Source organism: Mytilus californianus, unplaced genomic scaffold, assembly GCF_021869535.1.
Source record: "Mytilus californianus isolate M0D057914Y unplaced genomic scaffold, xbMytCali1.0.p SCAF_7, whole genome shotgun sequence".
Classification (NCBI taxonomy): Eukaryota; Metazoa; Mollusca; class Bivalvia; order Mytilida; family Mytilidae; genus Mytilus; species Mytilus californianus.
This window is the reverse complement of record NW_026262723.1, coordinates 107,550,328-107,571,929: the sequence shown is the minus strand read 5'-3', so window position 1 is coordinate 107,571,929 and position 21,602 is coordinate 107,550,328. Positions and strand designations below refer to the sequence as shown.

Below are 21,602 nucleotides of genomic sequence, written 5' to 3'. Positions count from 1 at the left end.
TTGATGGTATATGTTATATGTTATAGACAATGCATATTTTAAGGTTTTTCTTGTTGGTCAATAAAAAAGAATATGTTTGTTTGCCCAAACCCTACCTACCCAGAAAATAGCTGCCTACTCAAAATCTGTTATTGTCCTGATGTTAATTTTCTTTTTTAATCAGATAGGCATGCAAACTAAAAACATCTGACACTTTAATTACTCTTTGCCGAAAAAAAAGAAAATGCCTACCTACCTAGTTATTATTAACGTTATACAAAAGTCCCTTTTGCAGATATCAAGTCAATCAGAAAATAGGAAAAAAATCATTTGAAATGTGTTACTCTGACACTGTACGCACACAAATTACGCAAAAATCGGACTTAACTATATTTTTATCTTATCAAAAAGATCTAAATCGTATTTATTATTAATGTTCTGACTCATAAATCCTACAAACTTTCATTTAAACACTTACAACTGCGTTTTCCATTAGAAATTAAAAAAAATAGCATGGGTGTACTGAAAATTCGACATTTTTTGAAAATGACCCAAATACGTCATAGATATTTCAAGTTGAGTTTAGTTAATTATTGCTGATTTCTGTTGTAAAAGTTTTCCTTGTATAATACATTATTTTTTTGTTTAGAAGACAGAACATTTTCAATATAGAACATTTCTGTCCTTGACTTTGCGGAAATTGATCTTGACTTTGATGAAAACTAATGAAAAACTTCCGTTTAAGAAGAACTAGTAGTTTTACTAAGAACAGAAATAAAATATTTGAGGTCTAAATAGTGTCTTTGTAATAAAATATACTGTAAATGACTTAATAGAATTATTATATTTCAGATGGCCTTTACCTGTCCAGTGTTCCTATTGGTTATATTTTTGACCTGTTGTGATTATACTCTTGGCCTAACACTGCAAACAAAACTAGGCAAGATCAAAGGTTTATCAAACACATTAACAATACAAGGCATCCAGTACAACTACAGTGAGTTCAGAAAAATACCATTTGCAAAACCTCCCGTTGGAAATCTTCGTTTTGAAAAACCAATCAAGTTTGGGCCATGGGATGAACTTCATGATGCAACTGAATTCGGTCCGTCCTGTGTGCAATATTTATATCCGGAAATGGCAGCTTACTTACCTAATGTCAACACATCAGAAGATTGCTTGTTTCTGAATATTTACATTCCAAGTGATACATCAAGATCAAATAAGAAGTCAGTAATGATATGGATTCATGGTGGAGGATACGAATTCGGACAAGGGATGTTCACAGATGGTTCATATCTTAGCGTCATAGGTGACGTCATAGTAGTCACTTTAAACTATAGACTCAACATTTTTGGATTTTTAAGTACAAACGATGCATTAATGGCTGGAAATTACGGATTATGGGACCAAAAATTGGCAATTCAATGGGTGAAGGACAATATAGAAAGTTTTGGAGGCGATTCGAGATCAGTGACAATATTTGGTGAATCAGCTGGGGCATTTAGTGTCATGCTACAATCTATTCATTCTGGAAACAAGGGATTATTTCAACGCGTAATAGCTCAAAGTGGCACCGCCGATTCTATTTTATCAACTTCTTCTAAATCTCGATCACTTACGCAAAAAATAGCCGACAGTCTAAACTGTGATTCTTTATTAACAAAGGAAACAGTTGAATGTTTAAAAAGTAAATCAACAAAAGATATTTATCAAGCTTATCGTGAACACTCTTCTAGTGGTAATATGACAAATCTTAAAGATAAAACCTTAGATATTCACCTTGCGCTCGATTATGCGCCTGTTGTTGATAGGCAATTTCTAAAAGATTCACCAGTTAATATAATGAAAAATCGGAATTCGCCTGAATTCAACCTATATAAATCGTTAGATATAATTGTAGGAAATGATGAATCAGAAGGCTCGTTAATTCTAGATTATTTGGAGCCTCTTAAAAAGTCTTTACCGTTCAACATCAAAGATGGAATATCATCCAACTATTTTTGTAAGCATATTGTTCCACAATTCGTTGAAGATTACTTTGGGGATAACCTTGCATTAGCCTTATCTATATGCATGAAATATTATAGTAAAGGCTCCTTACAAGAACAAGGCCAAAATGTAGTGAACTTTTACGGCGACATGACGATGTACATGCCAGCGGTTCAAAGTCTAAATTCCCATGCTTTAAGAAACTATAATTCAAAGCAGTTTCAGTTTTTAAATAAAAGAAGATCTGTATTTTCTCCACAACAAGATTCGTATCCATGGTTTAAAGAAGCTGGTCATTCAGCAGAGTCAGCGTACTTGTTTCCACCGGGGCAAAGTTCGAATAACATAGAAGACGATGTTAATACTCGGTTTGCAAAAACTTTAATGAAATATTGGAGTAATTTTGCAAAAACAGGGTAAGCATTGTCAGTTCTTTAATGTAATATTCTAAAATATGAATGAAAGGAAGAATTGATTGATTGATTAATTGGTGATTGCTTTACGCTGCATCAGCACAAAAAGGCTATGTCGCGGCGAGGGAAGAATTGAATGAGTACCATCAGTGTCAAAATTTATTTTTCGTAGCTTTTTTAGAAGTCTAAGCTTCGGGTTACATGTACAAAGAGTAATATTTAAAAAAAAGATAAGTGACAAATATTGTACTAATTCTGTCTCCAAAATGTTCAATGTACTTTGCTTCCCTAACGTTCGTTGTGCATTTGTCGTGTGCATTGACATCCATCCTTTACTATTGCTTATAAGAGAAAAAGTAATACCGAACTCCAAGGAAAATTCAAAACGGAAAGTCCTTTATCAAAAGGCAAAATCAAAAGCCCAAACACATCAAACGAATGGAAAACAACTGTCATATTCCTGACTTGGTTCAGGCATTTCCTTATGTAGAAAATGGTGAATTAAACCTGGTTTTCTATAGCTAGCTAACCTCTCACTTGTATTATAGTCGGGAAGTTTTGAACTATTTGAGGATTATATAGCTCGTTGATTTATGATCTGACAGTATCTTCTACTTTTTATACATTGCTTTTTCTTTCATTTTTAGAGATGTTAACTCTGCTGGTCTACCAAGATGGCCGACATATAACTTGATAACAAAACAATATGCCTTGCTAGATGTTAATGTTACAACGAAGAATAACTTGTACCAAGACAGAGTGGATTTTTGGTTGACCCAATTAATATTATTTCATAATAACTGAATCCACAATATCATCCGTGTCTACGGACAATTTCAATCAGACTAAATCAGCTAATGATACTTTCCCAACAATGCAAAATTTAAAAGTCAGAAAGTGTATGTATATCTATAGACATGGTAGATATTGTCATTAGCTGAATAAAATTTTACTGATTATTTCAGTCGTTTAATTATCTTTTATTAATTTAGATAATAAACTAAGGTTCTGTATCTGTATCTGTATAGATTCTGCCAATGTAGGCACACCTCCAATGGACTTGAATACAATAGTGTCCTTCACCACACAATATTAAGAATATGTCCAATCCTCTACACAATAATATATTAATAAAAATGACTTCTGTTCCGCCACCGTTATATACAATTGATAAACAATTTCACAATAAAAAGATAAAATTATCTTTGATTGTATTCCGTATTGCACCCATATAATTACCAAAATTTATTATTGGTCGATAACTGTCTGCTCAAATGTCACCTGATTTTATTGAACCTGATGATACCTGTAGAGATTCCAACCCTGATCATCAGCATACTGTCAGAATAAGCTTTAAATTTACTCTTCATGATATATTGTTTTTCTTGTCACATTTTTGTTCATACCGCTTCATATGCAGATTGTAAATTAGCTGTCTACACACTACCTCTAGCTGTCCGGCAATACTTTGATTAAGATCATCATTTTGTTTATCTATAGCATAATAGAAAGGATTAACTATTAGTTGAACTAAGTCTTCATCATCTCCAAAGTAAGATTTTGCTAATTCTCTTGTAAAAACCTTCATTTTGTATAAAAGTACTTCACTCCTTAATACTTGTCTCATGTACGTCACCCCTTGATAATGTATGCCTTTGAAAAACCATTTAAAAAGAAAAAAACATACTGTGAAAGTATGAAAAATACTAAAACTCATAATTAAAGTGCAAAGCTACACGACAACGCCGCTGCTGTGCCAAAGAACGGGAAAATCGTATGAAAAAATAGAGATTTATTGAAGAAAAAAAAAATATCTAGAGACCCAAATTTAGTGAAACCAACATTCTGTCGGAAAAAGAGTCCTTCACATAACCATCTTTCGCAGTCTCCGATTTCCATCGTCCATGCCTTTTAAACAGTATATCCGAAATTCCAAAATTACAAGCTGCAGATGCTCAACCGGCTCTCAGACTATGGAGACCAAATGATTTGATGTTCGGCTCAAACGGAATAAAAACTTCTATAAAAAGCTCCCTCATTCTTGTATATGAAAGAGGTTTGTTGACTTTACGGAATGTAAAACTATGCTTGGATTTCGTCAAATTCCGAAATAGATATAAATCACAATCTATTTGATTATAACTCCATTCCAAATACTTCTCTAAATTCTTTACGGGGCACAATTTATTCCCGGTTCTGGCGATAATTATTCGATCGCCATCTCTGTAAATATCGGTTTTACTTTTCTGTATAAATACTGACATATGACTTTGAAAAAATAAAACATCACAAGTTTTAAGATTCAACAATTCGGTAAAAAGCCAGAATACTATAACAAGCAAGCACAAATAGTACGGTGGTTATATAGATCATCTTCACAATAAAATTTATCAAACATCTGCGAAAGCATGTGTGGAATTATAGGCTCTTTCTTTTTAACCGGAACTGATAGACGTCTCTTAGCTCCTTCCAGAATATTTTTCACCAAATCAGATTCTGAAGGAGAAATTTCACTAGTAATTTTATGTGCCCATCTAATGCTATAAAAAGCTTGATTGATAGGACTGGGCGTATGATTTTGTTGCACTAAACATGCTAGATATAAAGCCACATGAATTGGTTTGGCCGGTAAAATAATTTCACTAGATATTCCATTCGATAAAGCCCATTGTTTCCATCTTAAAAAACCATAATAATAATTTTGAACTGTGTTGCTAGATTTACTCTCCGTTAATAAATCAGGAAGTAAGGAAACTTTTTCAATCAATGAAGCAGGTAAATCCAACAAGTCGTTTTTGAAAGCCTGCAAAAACATACGTAAAAATAAAACACACATTAATACGTTATACATACAAACAATTTAACTTAGTACTTATTTACTAATGTTTTAAACACTTCATCTTTCACTGAAATGAAAACTACCACTACTGTCATTCAGACTGTCTAGAAAATATGAATTTAGTACAAACACCTATATATAGCTGAAATAAGCCACCACAAACTTGAAAGCTTTAACATGTTAGTAGCTAATAGGTTCAAAAACCATTTTCAAAGCCAACACCCTAAAAAGTAAATCGATATTCCCAAATACTGATTTATTTCCTTTATCGGGGTATAGTATTCCTTGTTAGTGGGTAAGTCAATACATCCCTTCACCTCTTTAATAAACCCTTCACAAGTGGGAGATAATATCGGCCAATAGCTTGCCGATTTCCATAAAGGCAGAACAATTGTTCCATGTGCCATAAATTGCTTCATGTAACGAAGTACTTTTGATACTAAACAGACGGGAGGTACAAACCAACCGTTCACACCATTCCAGTTAATAATGAATGAATCAATACCAATCGAGATCACCGTCCAATAACGGGAATAAAATACCGCTAACTTGTGATTGTCATCATTAGCAAACCAGTCTATCTCGTGGGGTCCCCACAGGGAATCTAAATACGTAAACAATTGTTCACCAACACCCCAATCGTCGTAATCAATAATACGACTAATGTAATCCGCTTTCTCATTGAAAGTTCTAGGTTCCCATTCAGCATCGATGGATATATGATGTGTCAAACAATTTTCAAAAATGCACAGAGCAATATCCTGTAATTCAGGTTTCATACTACCTTTAGCAACAATACTCACTACGTTCTGGTTGTCACTAAACCATTTGATTCGTTTATCTTTCAAAATATCTACCATAGATAAAATAATATGTTTGACGGCATTGAGTTCTTTCCACGTAGAACTCTTAGTAGACTCACATTCGGACCACATACCATGAGCTATATCAAAAGGCGTTTCTACAATGTAACTACCTTATTTTGTATTACTAGCATCGCTGTAAACTACTGACTGACATGAAAAATCGGAAGTAAATGTTATATTTACTCTCCATAAATTTTCTTTCTAGAAATTAATTTGTATCAAACTTGCTTTTGATAGCACAATACAACTATTCCATGGAGTTTTCTCTAAAATATCAATACTTAAATGTTTAGACATAATATAGGCAACATTGCCAATTACATATGACATTGACACTATTTGTCCCATAAAGAGGCAAACCAATCTAGCGTGAACATTCCGGTATTTTAATGTGTTATATTCAAAGTCATCAATAGTTTTTAAAACCTTTTGAGCTCTGTCATCCGGTATTTTTACAATACTCTGGTAGGATCAATTGAATAACCCAAGAATACCAAATTCTTCAAAGGTGACGACTTGGATTTTCATTTTTGGGAACAAAACCACTCATAATCAAATCTTGTCTAACTTGTTCAGACACAGTTTTACAAATATCTTCCATTTGTGTGAGTATCTAAACCATCATCTAAGTACATTAAAACTGGTTTACCTTCACCCCTCTATTTTTATTAAGGTGCCTGGTGATCTTGGTAAATATATAACAAGCTGAAGATAGCCCAAAAGGAAGGACTAAAAATTTATACTATTTTACAGTGTTTTCATACTTCTAAGAGAACCCCAAAAATTCTGTATGGGGGATAAAAATATTGATATGGTGATATGCTGACACAATATCTAACTGGAAACAGAAAGAATTGTTTGTAATGAATTGCATGGCTATGCGAATGTCTTCAAAGTTTACACTTGTTTTCCAAAGATGTTTATTAAAATGTCTGAGATCTAAAATGAGACGTTTCTTTTTACTGTAAGTGGAGTTACAATAAGTGGTTGAATGTCACATTCTTCAATCAAGCCCCTAATCAAAAGATCGTGAATAGCTTCTGTGACAAACTCGCTATGGATGATTGCCGATCGATTGTTTTGTAAGCATATAGACGGTGTAGTACTGTAAAAAGGAATTTTGTAACCGTTCAAAATGGTATCTAAAATAAAATCATAACATCCTATACTTTTCCAAAACAGATAGTGATTTTTTAGCCTGTCCTTAACAATAATGTTTGCCTGGCCTTGTTCATACTCGTAATAATCAGTAGTGAGATTATCGGATTCAATTTTCGAAAAAGCTGACGGAGTATTATCAGGTCAAAATTTCAAACTATACTCATTTTATAAAATCTGTCTTATTTCGGTTTCGACATGGTGCCAGGTCTTGGGTTGAAAGGACATTGGTTCTCCAGTGCTGGAACGATCCACATCCATAACAAGCTCCTTGTTGATTTCGTCGCTGATTACCACTCGTGCTGGCTTGAGCATGGTACAAGGCTTGTCCGTTGTACCATGACTGGGGGTCACAAAAGGGCTGATTTTTTGCTGGAAAAGTAGCATTAAATTGAGAAGGAGCACTCGATACATAATTAATGTTAGGCTTAGCAGCAGCCTTTTTCCCTTTTGAATTGCGTTTACGTAACGCCTTGTTTTCTGCTTTATTAATTTTGCTCTCATCGTCAGAGTCGCTTGCTACTGGGTTAGTTTCATATTGTCGAACAGTCTCCCATCCCCTTCGCTGCTATCGGCGATTTTGATAAGTTTGTTTCGCCTTTTGATCTTTTCAATAACTTCTTTGATAGTATCTCGTGCGTAATCAACTTTTGAGTTATCAATTGCCCAAATGGATTGTGCGAGATCTTCTAAAAACTCAGTGTTAAGAAGGAATTGAACTTTATTCCCCTCGTATTTCCAATTATACTGGGATTCAATTTTTTTACTTTTTAACTTGGGAAGCAACAGAAACAGTAGCCCCGTGAACGTCTTGCCTTAAATCGGAATGTCTTTCCTTAAACTAGCGTTAAATTCACCTTGCGTTTTTACAGCTTGCATCACATCACTAAGCGAAACCTCACGGGCATGAACATCTAACTCCTCATTTTCAGCCATTACCAACCAAAAATTTACCAAGTGATTAAGAACCGATCGCTTTGGCGCTGTCGTGTTGAATGACCGAAACCCCCGTTTCGGCGGGAAACTGACCACACGATAGGTACGACACCTATACATCATGAAAAAGACACGAGAAAATAATTTCACTCTAATTCATTACGTTCAACCGTATGAAATTATATAAGTTCACTACCTCTATCAACTATTATCTCCATCAATCTTTTCTTGTCTGTTATAAGAGACTCACACGTCAATAAACCAACTATTACTATTGAAGGATTTTAGTTTAAGCTGCCTTTCTGCTATTTTCCATTCATTAGAAAAATTTTCTGATCTAGTGATGGTCCCAAATAATGTCAACATGTAATTCTGCTTCATTAGGTATTATGCCGGAAAGTATATATATATGGCTGGGTCTGTTGTATTAGTAGATAAAGATAGTAGCTATTTTAATAATTTCTTATGATACAGATTAACAGTTGTTAATTATTTGCCTTTTGGAATCAAAATTTCTAGTCCATAAGTAAGAATTGGTAGTACAAAAGTTTTAACTAGTGACAGAATTGTTTCTGGGTCCAATCCATTGGTTCCAAGTAGACCTGATCCCATTAAGCTATATTATGTACGTCTTGCTTTTTAGATGTTTTCTTCAACTGTTGACTGAACTGAATTTTTTTCTGATCTATGTGTTCCAATGTGTGTTGCTGTTTTAACTACTAGCATTGTCTTATCATCCATAATCCAAAATCCTTCTCCAGTTTCTTTTGTTTTTGAGGTTGTTCTTACTGGTAGTATTACGCTTTTAGTTAGATGTAATAAGTATCCTTCTCTACGACTGAAATCAACAGCAATATCAATTCCATGGACTGTATCTCCAGTGGATTTGATGCTATAATAGCGACATCATCAGAGCATGTAGGTGCACAACAGTTTATGTTAATAATCTTTCCGCCGAGTCCCGTTTCATACAAGAGGTTTAGTAAAGGATTGACATATACTTTCTATAAGTCAGCAGATATAGCTCCACCTTGACGTACTCCTTGATCTACCAAAAAAGGTCCAGAAAGGTGACCATTCCATTTAATACATGTAGCAGCATTTTGATAAAGATTCTGTATCATTAGTAGTGATAGATCAGATATCCCAATTTGGAAGAGTCTTCTAATAAGGTTTGCATGTACCACAACATCAAAGGCTGATTACCCATCCAGTCTAGCTATATAAGTTGGTCTTTTTAAGTCTTTATTTTCTCTCTAAAACTCAATTATGAGTTCACACATAAGTGGGGAGGCATCGTTTGTGAATCGACTTTCCAACGGGTTTTGAGATTCAATAATTTTTATATTTTCTCTTTGTTTTCAGATCTTTATATTTTCTTTTCTATTATAGAGTAGGGTTCCAACTCCCTCAAGGTTACATACAATAGTCGCCTAGATCCTTCTTTGAATGATATGTGGTGGTAGTAAAAAAATGTCCTCTAACAAGATGTTAATTTTTTATATGGAAGTTGCACACTAACTTAAAATTACGTAAAATGATGCTGGATATCTTAATATTCAACCACCGAGATATATTTTTGGTCAACTACTCTCCACCTATTTATATAAGTTAAGGTCAAATAATGAACTATTTTTTTCAACCTTGGTTACCGCTAATCTTATCGCACAATTTAATTTCGTTTGAGAATGTTTTCCATAACAAAATTATAACCACGTTTAAATGAGGACGAATAATAAAAACGAAGTTTTGTATTCGTCTTGCCGCAAGAAATGAACTATTTATTTAAGGACCGGGGGCTGCAATAATATTATGCGGGTTGAAAACTTGAACTCTGCATTCTTTTTCATCTTTCTATTCATTTTAATTTTCCTCAAATTATATTTCTTTCATTTCAGGATGACAGTAAATTAAAAAAAACCTAATTATTCCGCACTTTAATCTTCCGTTAACAAACTAATAAATCAAGAATTTTTCACGTTTTTCAAAATCAAAGACATGGGACAATGGATTTTTCTCTGGAAAGGAGATAATTTCCACTTGTTAACATTTGATCCCATTATTTTGAGGAGAGAACCCTTTCCTGTATGTCGTGCTAGCGACATGTTTACGAAGTCTTGGATATTAAAATACTAGAATAGTCGTCTGATCTGGATTTGTATTTTTACCGACTGAGTCCTATTCTAAATTGTGATATTTTGACTGAGTGTGGATTCGCAAGGAGGGGGATGCATGCACAGCATGTGATTCTTACTCTGTCGACCAATTCGGTCTTGCTCGTTTTGAAGTTAATGCGATTCCTTCTGGTTTTTATTTGTTACCGTTATTTGACTTCTTAATCAATTTATGAGATTTTAACATCGGTAAACTAATGTTGCCTTAATTTTACCGGTAAACCAATAGCCACAGTTTCGGAGTTAAATGTATCAACTGACCACCCTTTTCTCCTTAGTTTTGATACGATGTTCGAAGATCTAATTGATGTGGGCACATATGAATAGATGAATCATCGCAAAGTTGATACAAGTAGTTACATTTAAACTCTCTATATTTTCTGTACCTTTTCTGTAATATGATAAATATACATTCTACTACTATTCTAAGGATAATTATTAATCAAACGAAACGTCACTTAAAGAGTGCGAAATAGAATAGAGATACCAAGAAGGCAATCGACAATCATTTCAAATAATAACAGACATAATTGTAAATAACTCTATAGTTTGCATTATTTTTAGGAGGACATCAATTGACGTCAATAAAAAGAAACTCATCAAAGATACCAGGCTTTTAGCTGTGAACAATTATATCCTCAATTATACATTCTTTCATTTACATTATTATTTAAACCTTTTGCGAAAGATTTATTTAAAAATAGCTGTTTTGAAAGTAAAACATTTTATTTTTATTATTAATAATACCATATAGTATTTTGGGGGGATTATTATTATTATTTTATTTTTAATTTTGGGTTATACGATAATGTAAAAATGACCCTGTTATTCCTGTTATACCTCTTCTGGTCAATTTGTATAATTTAGTATAATAGTATAGACGTAAAGTAATTAACAGTTATGACTGTTAGGCATATTGTTAGATAAATACACCCAAATCTACAAACAATATGTGCGGATGTGTGGCTACCCATTTCAATCTAGAAGCCCTTGCAATTTAGCCTTATTGTATTGGGGGAAATGTCTGATAAAAATGATGAAAGTATTTATACCTATCTTGCTTTACGTTTTCACCAAGAAACTACACGTGTGACTAAAAACTAATTAAGTGTCTTGTTTAGTAAAATTGATATCGATTAAATTCTTACTTCCATTTGGTCGATACCTTTGTTTGTGGACTGTTAGTGCTCGGGTGTATCACCAGACCAGTAGCCATTACTCATGTACTGCCATGAAAATACGAGTACTTTATTGAAATTTGCAGTTATAAAATTTTGGAAATCATTGTATAAATTTAAGAATGTATCTTATTCATGGATATCTATGATAAATTGTCCGGGTTTGGTTTTACTTTTGTTTCATCACCTTTTTAACGTATTATTAGGCTTTGGATTTTCAGTTTTTGGTCTCGAGCATCACTTAAGACACATTAATTGTCAAAATGCGCATCAGGTACAGTCAAATTAGTTCGTTAATGTTATTACTGAACATGACTAAGTATGATTATTATACTTCAGATGATCGTTTCCCGTCCAGGAATCGCATTGGTTGTTAAATATTTGACTTGTTGTGATAAAGTCTTGGTCGGACAATGCAGACAAATCTAGCCAAGATTACGGGTTTATCAAGCACATTAACCGTACAATGAAATAAGTAAAACTAAAAAAAGTTTCGAAAATGTCATTTGCCAACCTCCGTTAAAGATCTTTAGTTTGAAAACTACAACCAAGTTCGTGTCGTGCGATGGTATACTTAATAAAACTTGGTTCATCATGTGTGCAACATTTACATCTAGAAATGTAACACTACAAACCAATTATTAACCAAACAGATTATTGCTTGCTTCTCAATGTTTCCATTTTTGCTGATACATCTAATAAAAAAGAAGTCTCTAATGATATGGATTCATAGCAATGAATATAAATTCGAGCAAGGAAAGTTTACAGATGACATTTAAGTAGTAACTATACACTATAGACTTTATAAGGAACATGACGCACATATGATGAATTAATGCCTGTTAGTAATGGTTTGTTTGACCAACAGTTGGCTACTAGTTGGATGAAGGATAACATAGAGTTTTCGGGGAGATTCAAAATACGTGATCATATTTGGTGAACCAGCTTTGGAATTTGGTTTTGTTTTGCAATCTATTTATTCAGGAAACTACCTAAACAATTTCAACACGTAATAGCTCAAAGTGGCACCGATAACTCTATTTCAGCAATATCATTCCAATCATGCTTCACTATATTGAAAAAAGCAAAGAATTTACACTGAGATTCTTCACTAAAAATGAAATAGTTAAATGGTTAAAGAGGAAACAAAATAAAACTAATTTCGCAAACTTATGATCACTTTTCTTCTATTGGTAGTCCATAAAAATTTGAAAACAATTCCTAAGATATTCATTTAGCTCTTGATTATGTCTATGTCGTTGAAGGTAAAAATTAAAACGCCACAAAATATTATAATCAATCAGCACTCCCCTTGATTTGATCTATATCAATCTTTAGATATAATCATAGGAAATGAAGAATCATAGGCAAAGTTTAATTTTTGACTTCCTCGAATCGATGAAATATTTTGATATTTCAGTAGAAAAATGTATTATCTTCAGCAGTTCACAGTTAAAAGGCGGAGTGTAATAAATGAAAATTGTCAGGAACCTGTAATTCAATGGTAGTCTTTGGTTGCTGTCAACTGTTTCGATTCTTATACATCCTTGGCTTTCAAATATTCGACTTTGAGCGTTCCTGATGAAAGTAAATAAAGGCAACATTAGTAAAACTAGTAAAGCGCGTCGGACACATGTAATTTATAGTGTTGTTTTAATTTTTTTACAGCACTGGGTCGATACCGCCCAAGGGTATCATCAGCTCAGTAGTCAGTACTTCGGTATTAACATGATTTATAACAAAATTTTCTTAAATTGTCCGTTTAAAAATTTAGAAACTATTAAGAAACTATGGTTTCAACTCCCTCAGGTAAAATTGACCTTAGATTTATTTTACTATTATTTTTAGGCTCTTTTTGGTTTTCAACTGTGTCGGTTCTTATACATCCTTGGCTTTCAAATATTCGGCTTTGAGCGTTCCTGGTGAAGATAAATGAGAAGAGATGGTATATACGTTTACTTAATAATAATTTCGGTGCTCAGGCACAAGTTTTTGAGGTGAAGTGCATTATGTACGCTCCTGATTGAACGATTTTGAAGCCAAATACACAAATCATCGAAGAATATAAACACAAAAAAGGTCCTACATACTTCAAACCCGGAACTACAGTACTAGTATGCAAATTGAAATATCTGTTGGAATTTAAATTGCAATACTTTCTTTGATCGACTTTAATATATAACAGTTAATCTGTTCCTTCTGTAATACTACTCGGTAAAGGTAGATGTTTATTATTTCATCGTTATCTCATAACTACAGAAGTGTCCTGATAGAAGATAAATATATGATAGCAGTAACATTTATTTTTTTTTTCACTAGTATTATTGCTCAAAAGACAAAACATATCGTCCTAGTATCAGTTACTTTTAAGGTACTGGAATTCGATCATGCATCATTTGGGTAAGTACTTCATATGCAATATTTGGTGACTGTGTAGTGTTTGGTATTAAGAAATGTGTCTTTTCAACAGTATGTGCGGCGTATATAATCAACAGTTTACTGCAAATTCCTACAGTGGCAAAACCGACGACGCGAGAATAATAGAAAAGTAACTCTTCTTATGAAAAAGTCGACAAAATAAACAGCAAAAAATACCATGTGACGATACTGATTAAATGTTATTTCTAAACAACAACTGTACAATTTATATGAAGAATTTGTTTTCATTATTTTTCGAGATAATAGACAAACATTTTGAATTCAGGTAATTTCAGTCTTACGTGATTGCTGACCAAATAATTGAGTTGTTTTAAGTATCAAATATATTAACTAATTGCTTTTCTTATTATAATAATTGAACGATTTTTAAAGGATTTTGAAAATGCGTATTGAAAATTTGAGGTCCGATTTCAATTTCTTAGTTTTAATCTCTGTCTAAATGTAGCTGTTTTCTAGCCTTATTTAACTTATTTCCATATAAATAACATCCGTCTTAATCATACATAAAATATTTTGTTTACCACCACATACCAGTGTCTCGCTCAGATCTAAGTTACATTGTTATTTTGTAGATTGGGTGAATTAATGTATGTCATACATTATCTGATTCCGTTTTAACGTCATTCAAACAGACTATTGAAATATATGTATTAGATATAGTTTTTTTATATCTGAGTGGCGTCAGCCACAAATATATTAGACGACTGGATCTTATTTACATAGACGTAATACATAATTATTTTATCTTTTCTCTTATTCGAAAATGAGCAATTTGTTTTAATAAAACAGGAATAGTGTCATTATCTCAAATTTGTCAGATGCAGTAACACTTTCAAAAGAAGATTTGTATAGTTATGGATTTGAAATGAATCTTAATTGCGTCTATTTTACTGTCATCAAACTGATATTTTATCACTGCTATTGTATAGCAATATGAATCGCTGTTCTATTTTGTCTTTTTCTGGTTACTTGACAAAACATAAACATTTTGCTGATAATTGATAACATTTCTATGTAAAGTATTTTGAACTGATAATGAAATGTAGCTTTTATTACATTATTCTCGAAAAAAAAATGGCGTTCATTGTGAAATTGGACAACTAATAAAACAGATTTTCATTTATATTTTCTTTTATTTTAAATGTTTTTAAAAATTTTGGTTCATTTATATGTTTCGGAGTTTAGTGTGACGTCCATTTATTGAACTAGTATACATTTTTTTAAGGGGCCAGCTGAAGCCCGCCTCCGGGTGCGGGATTTTGCGCTGTGTTGAAGACCCATTGGTGACCTTCGGCTGTTTTCTGCTCTTTTGTCGGGTTGTTGTCTCTTTGACATATATCTTTGGTGTTTAGAAGCACCATACTTTGTTTTTTTTTTGGTGCTTCTATAAAATATTTAGGAAACTTCAGGTGACATGGTTACTAAAGCTTGTAAACAGGGAATAAAGGGGTGAAAATTTTATTGGTTTACTTCCGGTGATGGTTATTATCTTATATGCAATGAAATGTTATGTGAAATGTTATGTGAAATTTTCACGTTAGTACTGGACAGAATAAACCTTGACTCATGCCAAGTATTTCTTTATTTGAAACAAAGATAAATTCTGCACAATTTTTTGAAAAATGCCAATTTAACAGAGACAAATAGGGGAAAACAATGGTGGAATTACTCCTATATATATAAACGTGCACAGACTGGGACACTCGCTTTATACAAGGCACACGGAATAAGTCTATTTTCATTGGGCATGGTTGCATATTTAAACATTTCTCACAATCAAACGGACGCCCCCCCCCCCCCCCCACCCCTGAGCATTTTTTTTACTGCAGAATCAAGGTCTACATACAAGTAAACTTTTCGGGTTCATATTTTGAGAATAAACCAACATTGCTTTTATTTACTTTTTATATAGTAAAATATTCTAATATTTCGAAAATACTTTCCAGGTTGTTGACTTTTCATTCGTCAGAAACACTCCGTCACAATATATAATTAGTTAGATAGTGATGTGCATGGGGGAATATGGGCATGTTTTTGTATTGGGGAGGAATAAATTCTTCTTTGTAAAGAATCACTCTGATTCAAACAAAAAATTCTCTGAAACTGACATTATCAAGATGCTTGATTTCTTGATTGACAACATATTTGTTACGTTTGGAGGACGTGTTTTTCAACAGACTGTCGGAATTCCAATGGGAACCAATTGTGCCCCTCTTCTTGCCGACTTGTTTCTTTATTATTATGAGGCTGACTTCATACAGGAACTTCTTAGGAAGAAAGATAAGAAGTTAGCAATATCCTTTAACTTTACATTCCGCTATATAGATGATGTTCTCTCACTAAATAAAACAAAATTTGGTGACTATGCTGAACGAATCTATCCCATCGAACTAGAGATAAAGGATACTACAGATACAGTTAAGTCTGCTTAATATCTTGACTTACATCTAGAAATTGACAATGAGGGTCAGTTAAAAACAAAACTTTACGACAAAAGAGTTGATTTCAGCTAACCAATTGTGAACTTTCCATTTCTATGTAGCGACATTCCAGCAGCGCCTGCATACGGAGTATATATCTCCCAAATGATTCGATATTCCCGGGCTTGTATTTCCTATCATGATTTCCTTGACAGAGGATTGCTGCTCACAAGGAAGCTATTAAACCAAGAGTTCCAAATGGTGAAGTTGAAATCATCCCTTCGTAAATTTTACGGACGCCATCTCGAGTTGGTTGACCGTTATGGAATAAGCGTTTTACAGATGATATCGGATATGTTCCTTATGTCGTAACTACAATACCCTTCCCTTTTCACGAATGTGACCTACCGAATTAGACTATTTACCGGATTTGTAATAACATAAGCAACACGATGGGTACCACATGTGGAGCAGGATCTGCTGACCCTTCCGGAGCACCTGAGATCACCCCCAGTTTTTGGTGGGGTTCGTGTTGCTTAGTCTTTAGTTTTTCTATGTTGTGTCATCTGTACTATTATTTGTTTGTTTGTCTTTTTATTTTTGGCCATGGCGTTGTCAGTTCGTTCTCGATCTATGAGTTTGACTGTCCCTCTGGTATCTTTCGTCCCTCATTTATCTTGATAAATTACCCATCTAGCGAATCTCGATACAGGCATGTACATAGACTCCAGGTATATCTGTATATCCCCTTAAAATCACTATGTCAATATGCTGATGTCTTCGTTTTTTAATTTAAATGATGCGATGATTTTCTTTCTTAATACAGAAAAAGACCACGATATATTTTAGTTTTGTCTTTAAATAAATCACAGTTCGTATCTTAATAGATTATTTATTGTAAGATTGTTAAAAGTTCTACTTAAGTGTTAAACAGAAATCATTCTTTTTCAGTCACTTTACTTTCATTGCTGTTTTTAAATTATGAAACTGTATTTTCGGACACAAACTTCACACTGTCGACAAAACTAGGGGTCATAAAAGGAGTGCAGTCAGTTTTGACAATCAACAGTACTTCTTATCATTATAATATATTCACGAATATACCTTATGCCAAACCGCCTACTGGTCAATACAGATTCCGTAAGCCTGTCCCATATGGTCAATGGAAAGGTACATTGGATGCAACGCAATTTGGACCCTCGTGTATTCAGACAAATAATGCATTTGTTGACAAATGGCTGCCAAATTTGAATCAATCAGAAGATTGCTTACTTCTAAATATCTACGTCCCAACAAATTCGTCTACAGCAAACAAGAAAAGTGTAATGATATGGATACATGGTGGAGGATACCAGACTGGCCAATGAATGCTTTATAATGCTTCATATCTATCGGCTGTCGGTGACGTCATTGTTGTTACTATCAATTATAGGCTAGAAGTATTTGGATTTTTTAGCACAAGTGATGATATAGCACCTGGAAATTATGGACTTTGGGATCAAACGATGGCAATCGAATGGGTTAACAATTATATTGAAAGTTTTGGTGGGGATACCAAATCAATCACTTTATTTGGCCAATCTGCCGGAGGACTTAGTTCGGGCCTACAGGCTTTCAACATCAGAAATAAAGGACTCTTTCAACGCGTAATATTACAAAGTGGTGTAGGCAATAGCATTTTTTCGACAAAGCCATTTCCGCGTACACAAGCTAGGGAACTAGCAAGACTTGTGAATTGTTCATCAAATTTTACCATCGATACAATGAAATGTTTACGAAATAAATCGGCAAAAGATATTCATGAAGCTTGCGAGATGATATCAAACAAAGCACATAAATTGAAAAAAGTTCATATTGGAATTTCGTTTGCTCCAGTGGTTGATAATAACTTTCTTGTAGATAAGCCACAGACTATTTTAGAAAATCCAGGACCAGTTCTTGATTTTTATAGATCACTGGATATTTTAATGGGGAATAGTGATTCTGAAGGGTCCTCGCTTATTCTTATTTTAGAAGGCAGGGACGATATTAACGTGACCGCTGGAATTTCGTCTAATTTTTTGTGTGATCACGTTATACCTACTTTGTCCACAGATTACTATAACAACATCTCAAGCGTGACACCTTTAATATGTAACGAATACAGGAGTAATGGATCTTTAGTCCAACAGAGCAGTAATAGTGTAAACTTCTACGGTGACGTTTTCTTTTATAGTCCATCAGTGTTCAACCTAAACATTCACTCATCAAACCGTAACTCTCATCATTTCTTCTACTTGAATAGACGAACGTCGGTTGATAATTCCCTTGGTATTCCACCATGGTTCAGCGGCACTTCACATGGTGATGAGTTATTTTACTTGTTCCCTAATCTAATATCTAATCCCAGTAAAGATGATAATTCCTTCAGCATGACACTGGTGAAGTATTGGTCTAACTTTGCCAAGACCGGGTATGTTTAATTAAGTATTTCTTACTTTGCGAAGACAGGTTATGTTAAATTAAGTGTTTCTTACTTTACGAAAGGCCGCAAATTCAAAATGGGGGAAGTTGCTATATCAACCAACGGAACAACTGGAAAGCTGTTATATTCCTGACTTGGTATAAGCATTTTTCGAGAAAACAAAAGATGGGTTTAACCTGGTTTTATAGCTAGCTAAACCGCCCACTTTACATATATTTGTTTATAGTTCTGTTGACAAATTTATGTTCGCAACTAAAACATACATACTTGATTAACGAGACAATAATTGGGATCCATATGCCTAAATTGTGTAGACATTCATCTTAAACATACAACACAACTGACTTAGACAATGCAAACAAATGTACAATTAATTATTACAAAGACACCAACAAAAAAAGTTTTTGTAGTTGAGAGCACAGTATAGTAAAACATAATTACATATACACACGTTTTCGATAAAGTACAAATTAAGTCAAATACAAGTACAAGGGTGTACCAAATAAAGATAACACTTTAAAAACTGCATGTGTCCAAATCGAACCTCTGGACTCCTGCATTAGGAACGCCCAAAGCCAAAATCCCGAATTTAAAACTGGTGCTGCAATACAACTCTATGGACGGAAATACCAGGACACATGTTATGTTCATGTAGCCTTACAAGCAACATGGATATAGATTATAGTTGACTTCTACTTCTACCATATAGTGACCGCTTTCAACAAATTGAAGATTATGTCACAGGAGGATAACTTACAATAAGACATAGATTAATGTATATACACAAATTAAAAATAGCGAAAAAATAAATATTACAAATGTACAATTAGTTGATGTGAATAGTTATACATATATATACTTGTACATGTTCTTATTTTTAAAGGGACGTAAATGGACCAGGATTACCACACTGGCCACAGTATGATGTCCTTGATAAACAATATGCTGAACTTGATGTAAATGTGAAAATCAAGAGTAATTTGTTCAAATCACGTGTTGACTTCTGGCTTAATGACATTCAGCCTTTAATTAGAGTATTGAAACGAGATGTTAATAGAGGCCATACATGTTGTCAAGCCAGTTTAGTTACATTTATGATTGTTTTAGTTTTTGGATTCACGTTAATTTAAATGGTTATGAATAAAATATTGTGTCAAAACGCCCATTGTCACGTTTTGCTCATTTATTTTTCGGTATGTTTCAATATAAATGGACATTTGCCATTACTCAATGTTACAAATGTACCCAATTCAACACAAACTTGCGACATGTACCGTTCCTGTGGTTGATTAAATAAAGACTTTTTCAAACTAAAAACATAACGTATTTACTGCTTTGTGGTAAACTGGAATTAAACATTAAATTCGGTCAAGATTGGTTTATTGCATGTTCAGGACTTGAACAAATTAACAATACACACAATAGGAAGGTCCTGTAATAGGGATCGACCGGGATGAAGGGCGGGAAAATTGAATAGGGGCAGACTTTCAGCCTTGCAAAGGCCACTTACGGCCCCTCATAGAGTTGTTACAAGGGTTCCTAGTGTGCAGAGAGCCGGGCACTCTCTACACGAGGCATCGAATTTTACCTCCCCATTCTGACAGGACGTGGCTGCGAATTTATACATCCCGCACAACAAAACGTGGGCTCCACCTTGGTACAGGTTTTACTGTCGGTCGGAAGGAAACCAAGATTGAACATATGTCTATGCCCCAGTCACCCTTGGGTTGAATTTCAACAACACTGTAATCAAACAATAAATATTTACATAGAAAATATCTAGCGATTAGAGAACGGCATAAATATTACCTTTTTCAAGTGAGTTGATTATAAACCTTCTTTTGAATGGCTTAATGCCGTTTAGGCAAAGAGCTGTTAATAGATATTCATTGACAGATTGATGGACAACCATTGACTATATTGTCATCTTCCATGAGTTTTATACTTTTTTCATATATATAACCATGGCAAACGACACATTCCACAAACATAAAAAAATATGTTTAGCCATATATACCATTGGTTTTATGAAAAACACTTGCTCTTATATACAGATACCAACATTATTATCTTGAGACTCCATCTGTTTTATAAAAATGTCTTACTTGTCTTGTTAGTAACTTCAGTTAGCTGTAAAAAAATGCTTGATATATTTAAACGCTTAAGCTTTGATTTGATTTTATTTTAGCCTAAACTAAGACAGACTACCTAAAAACATGTCCTAGCCTTGAAGCTCAAATCCATTTTTTTTCTCTTTTTTTGTGAACTGAAAGGGACAAGAAAGGATTGGTTTCTAGTGGATGTTTATTTATCAATGCCAAGACTTTTCGTATGAAATTTCTCAGTGGCAGATCCAAGTTTTTTTTTTAAAGAGGGCGAAAGGCATAGGAGTATTCCGGAACTATCTAGTTATAAAAGAAAGGAGGGAAAATGTGATAGGCGTAGTAGAGAAACAAATTTACTCCCTTTACGAAGTAGAGCCTGTGAATCTCAAGACCGGATCGCCAATGCATCAAAGGTCAAGCTCAGAAGCTATTTAATGTAATTGACATTCATTATTATTATTAATCCGTCAATTATGTTGCTGAAGACAATTGCATATATGTATATAAATAATGAAAATGAAAAAATCGATTTCCTTGTAAGTTGTTAAAAAAGTGGATAGAGTTTAGTAAATCTCTCCTCCTTTTCCTTGATTTGCAAATGAATTTCAGAGCAATTTTTTACCACAAAATCAATATGGA

The 21,602-nt window shown here is 33.6% G+C and overlaps 1 protein-coding gene and 1 pseudogene across 1 annotated transcript; both read left to right on the top strand.

The window, feature by feature from the left end:
• Nucleotides 1–831: 831 nt before the first annotated feature.
• LOC127709625 (carboxylesterase 5A-like) lies at nucleotides 832–3,343 on the top strand. Its single transcript, XM_052215229.1, has 2 exons — nucleotides 832–2,387; nucleotides 3,032–3,343. The coding sequence occupies exons 1-2, from the start codon at nucleotides 832–834 to the stop codon at nucleotides 3,186–3,188; spliced, it is 1,713 nt and encodes a 570-aa protein (XP_052071189.1). The 3' UTR covers nucleotides 3,189–3,343.
• A 10,579-nt stretch (nucleotides 3,344–13,922) lies between these two features.
• Nucleotides 13,923–19,988, top strand: LOC127709624 (fatty acyl-CoA hydrolase precursor, medium chain-like; annotated as a pseudogene).
• Nucleotides 19,989–21,602: the final 1,614 nt, after the last annotated feature.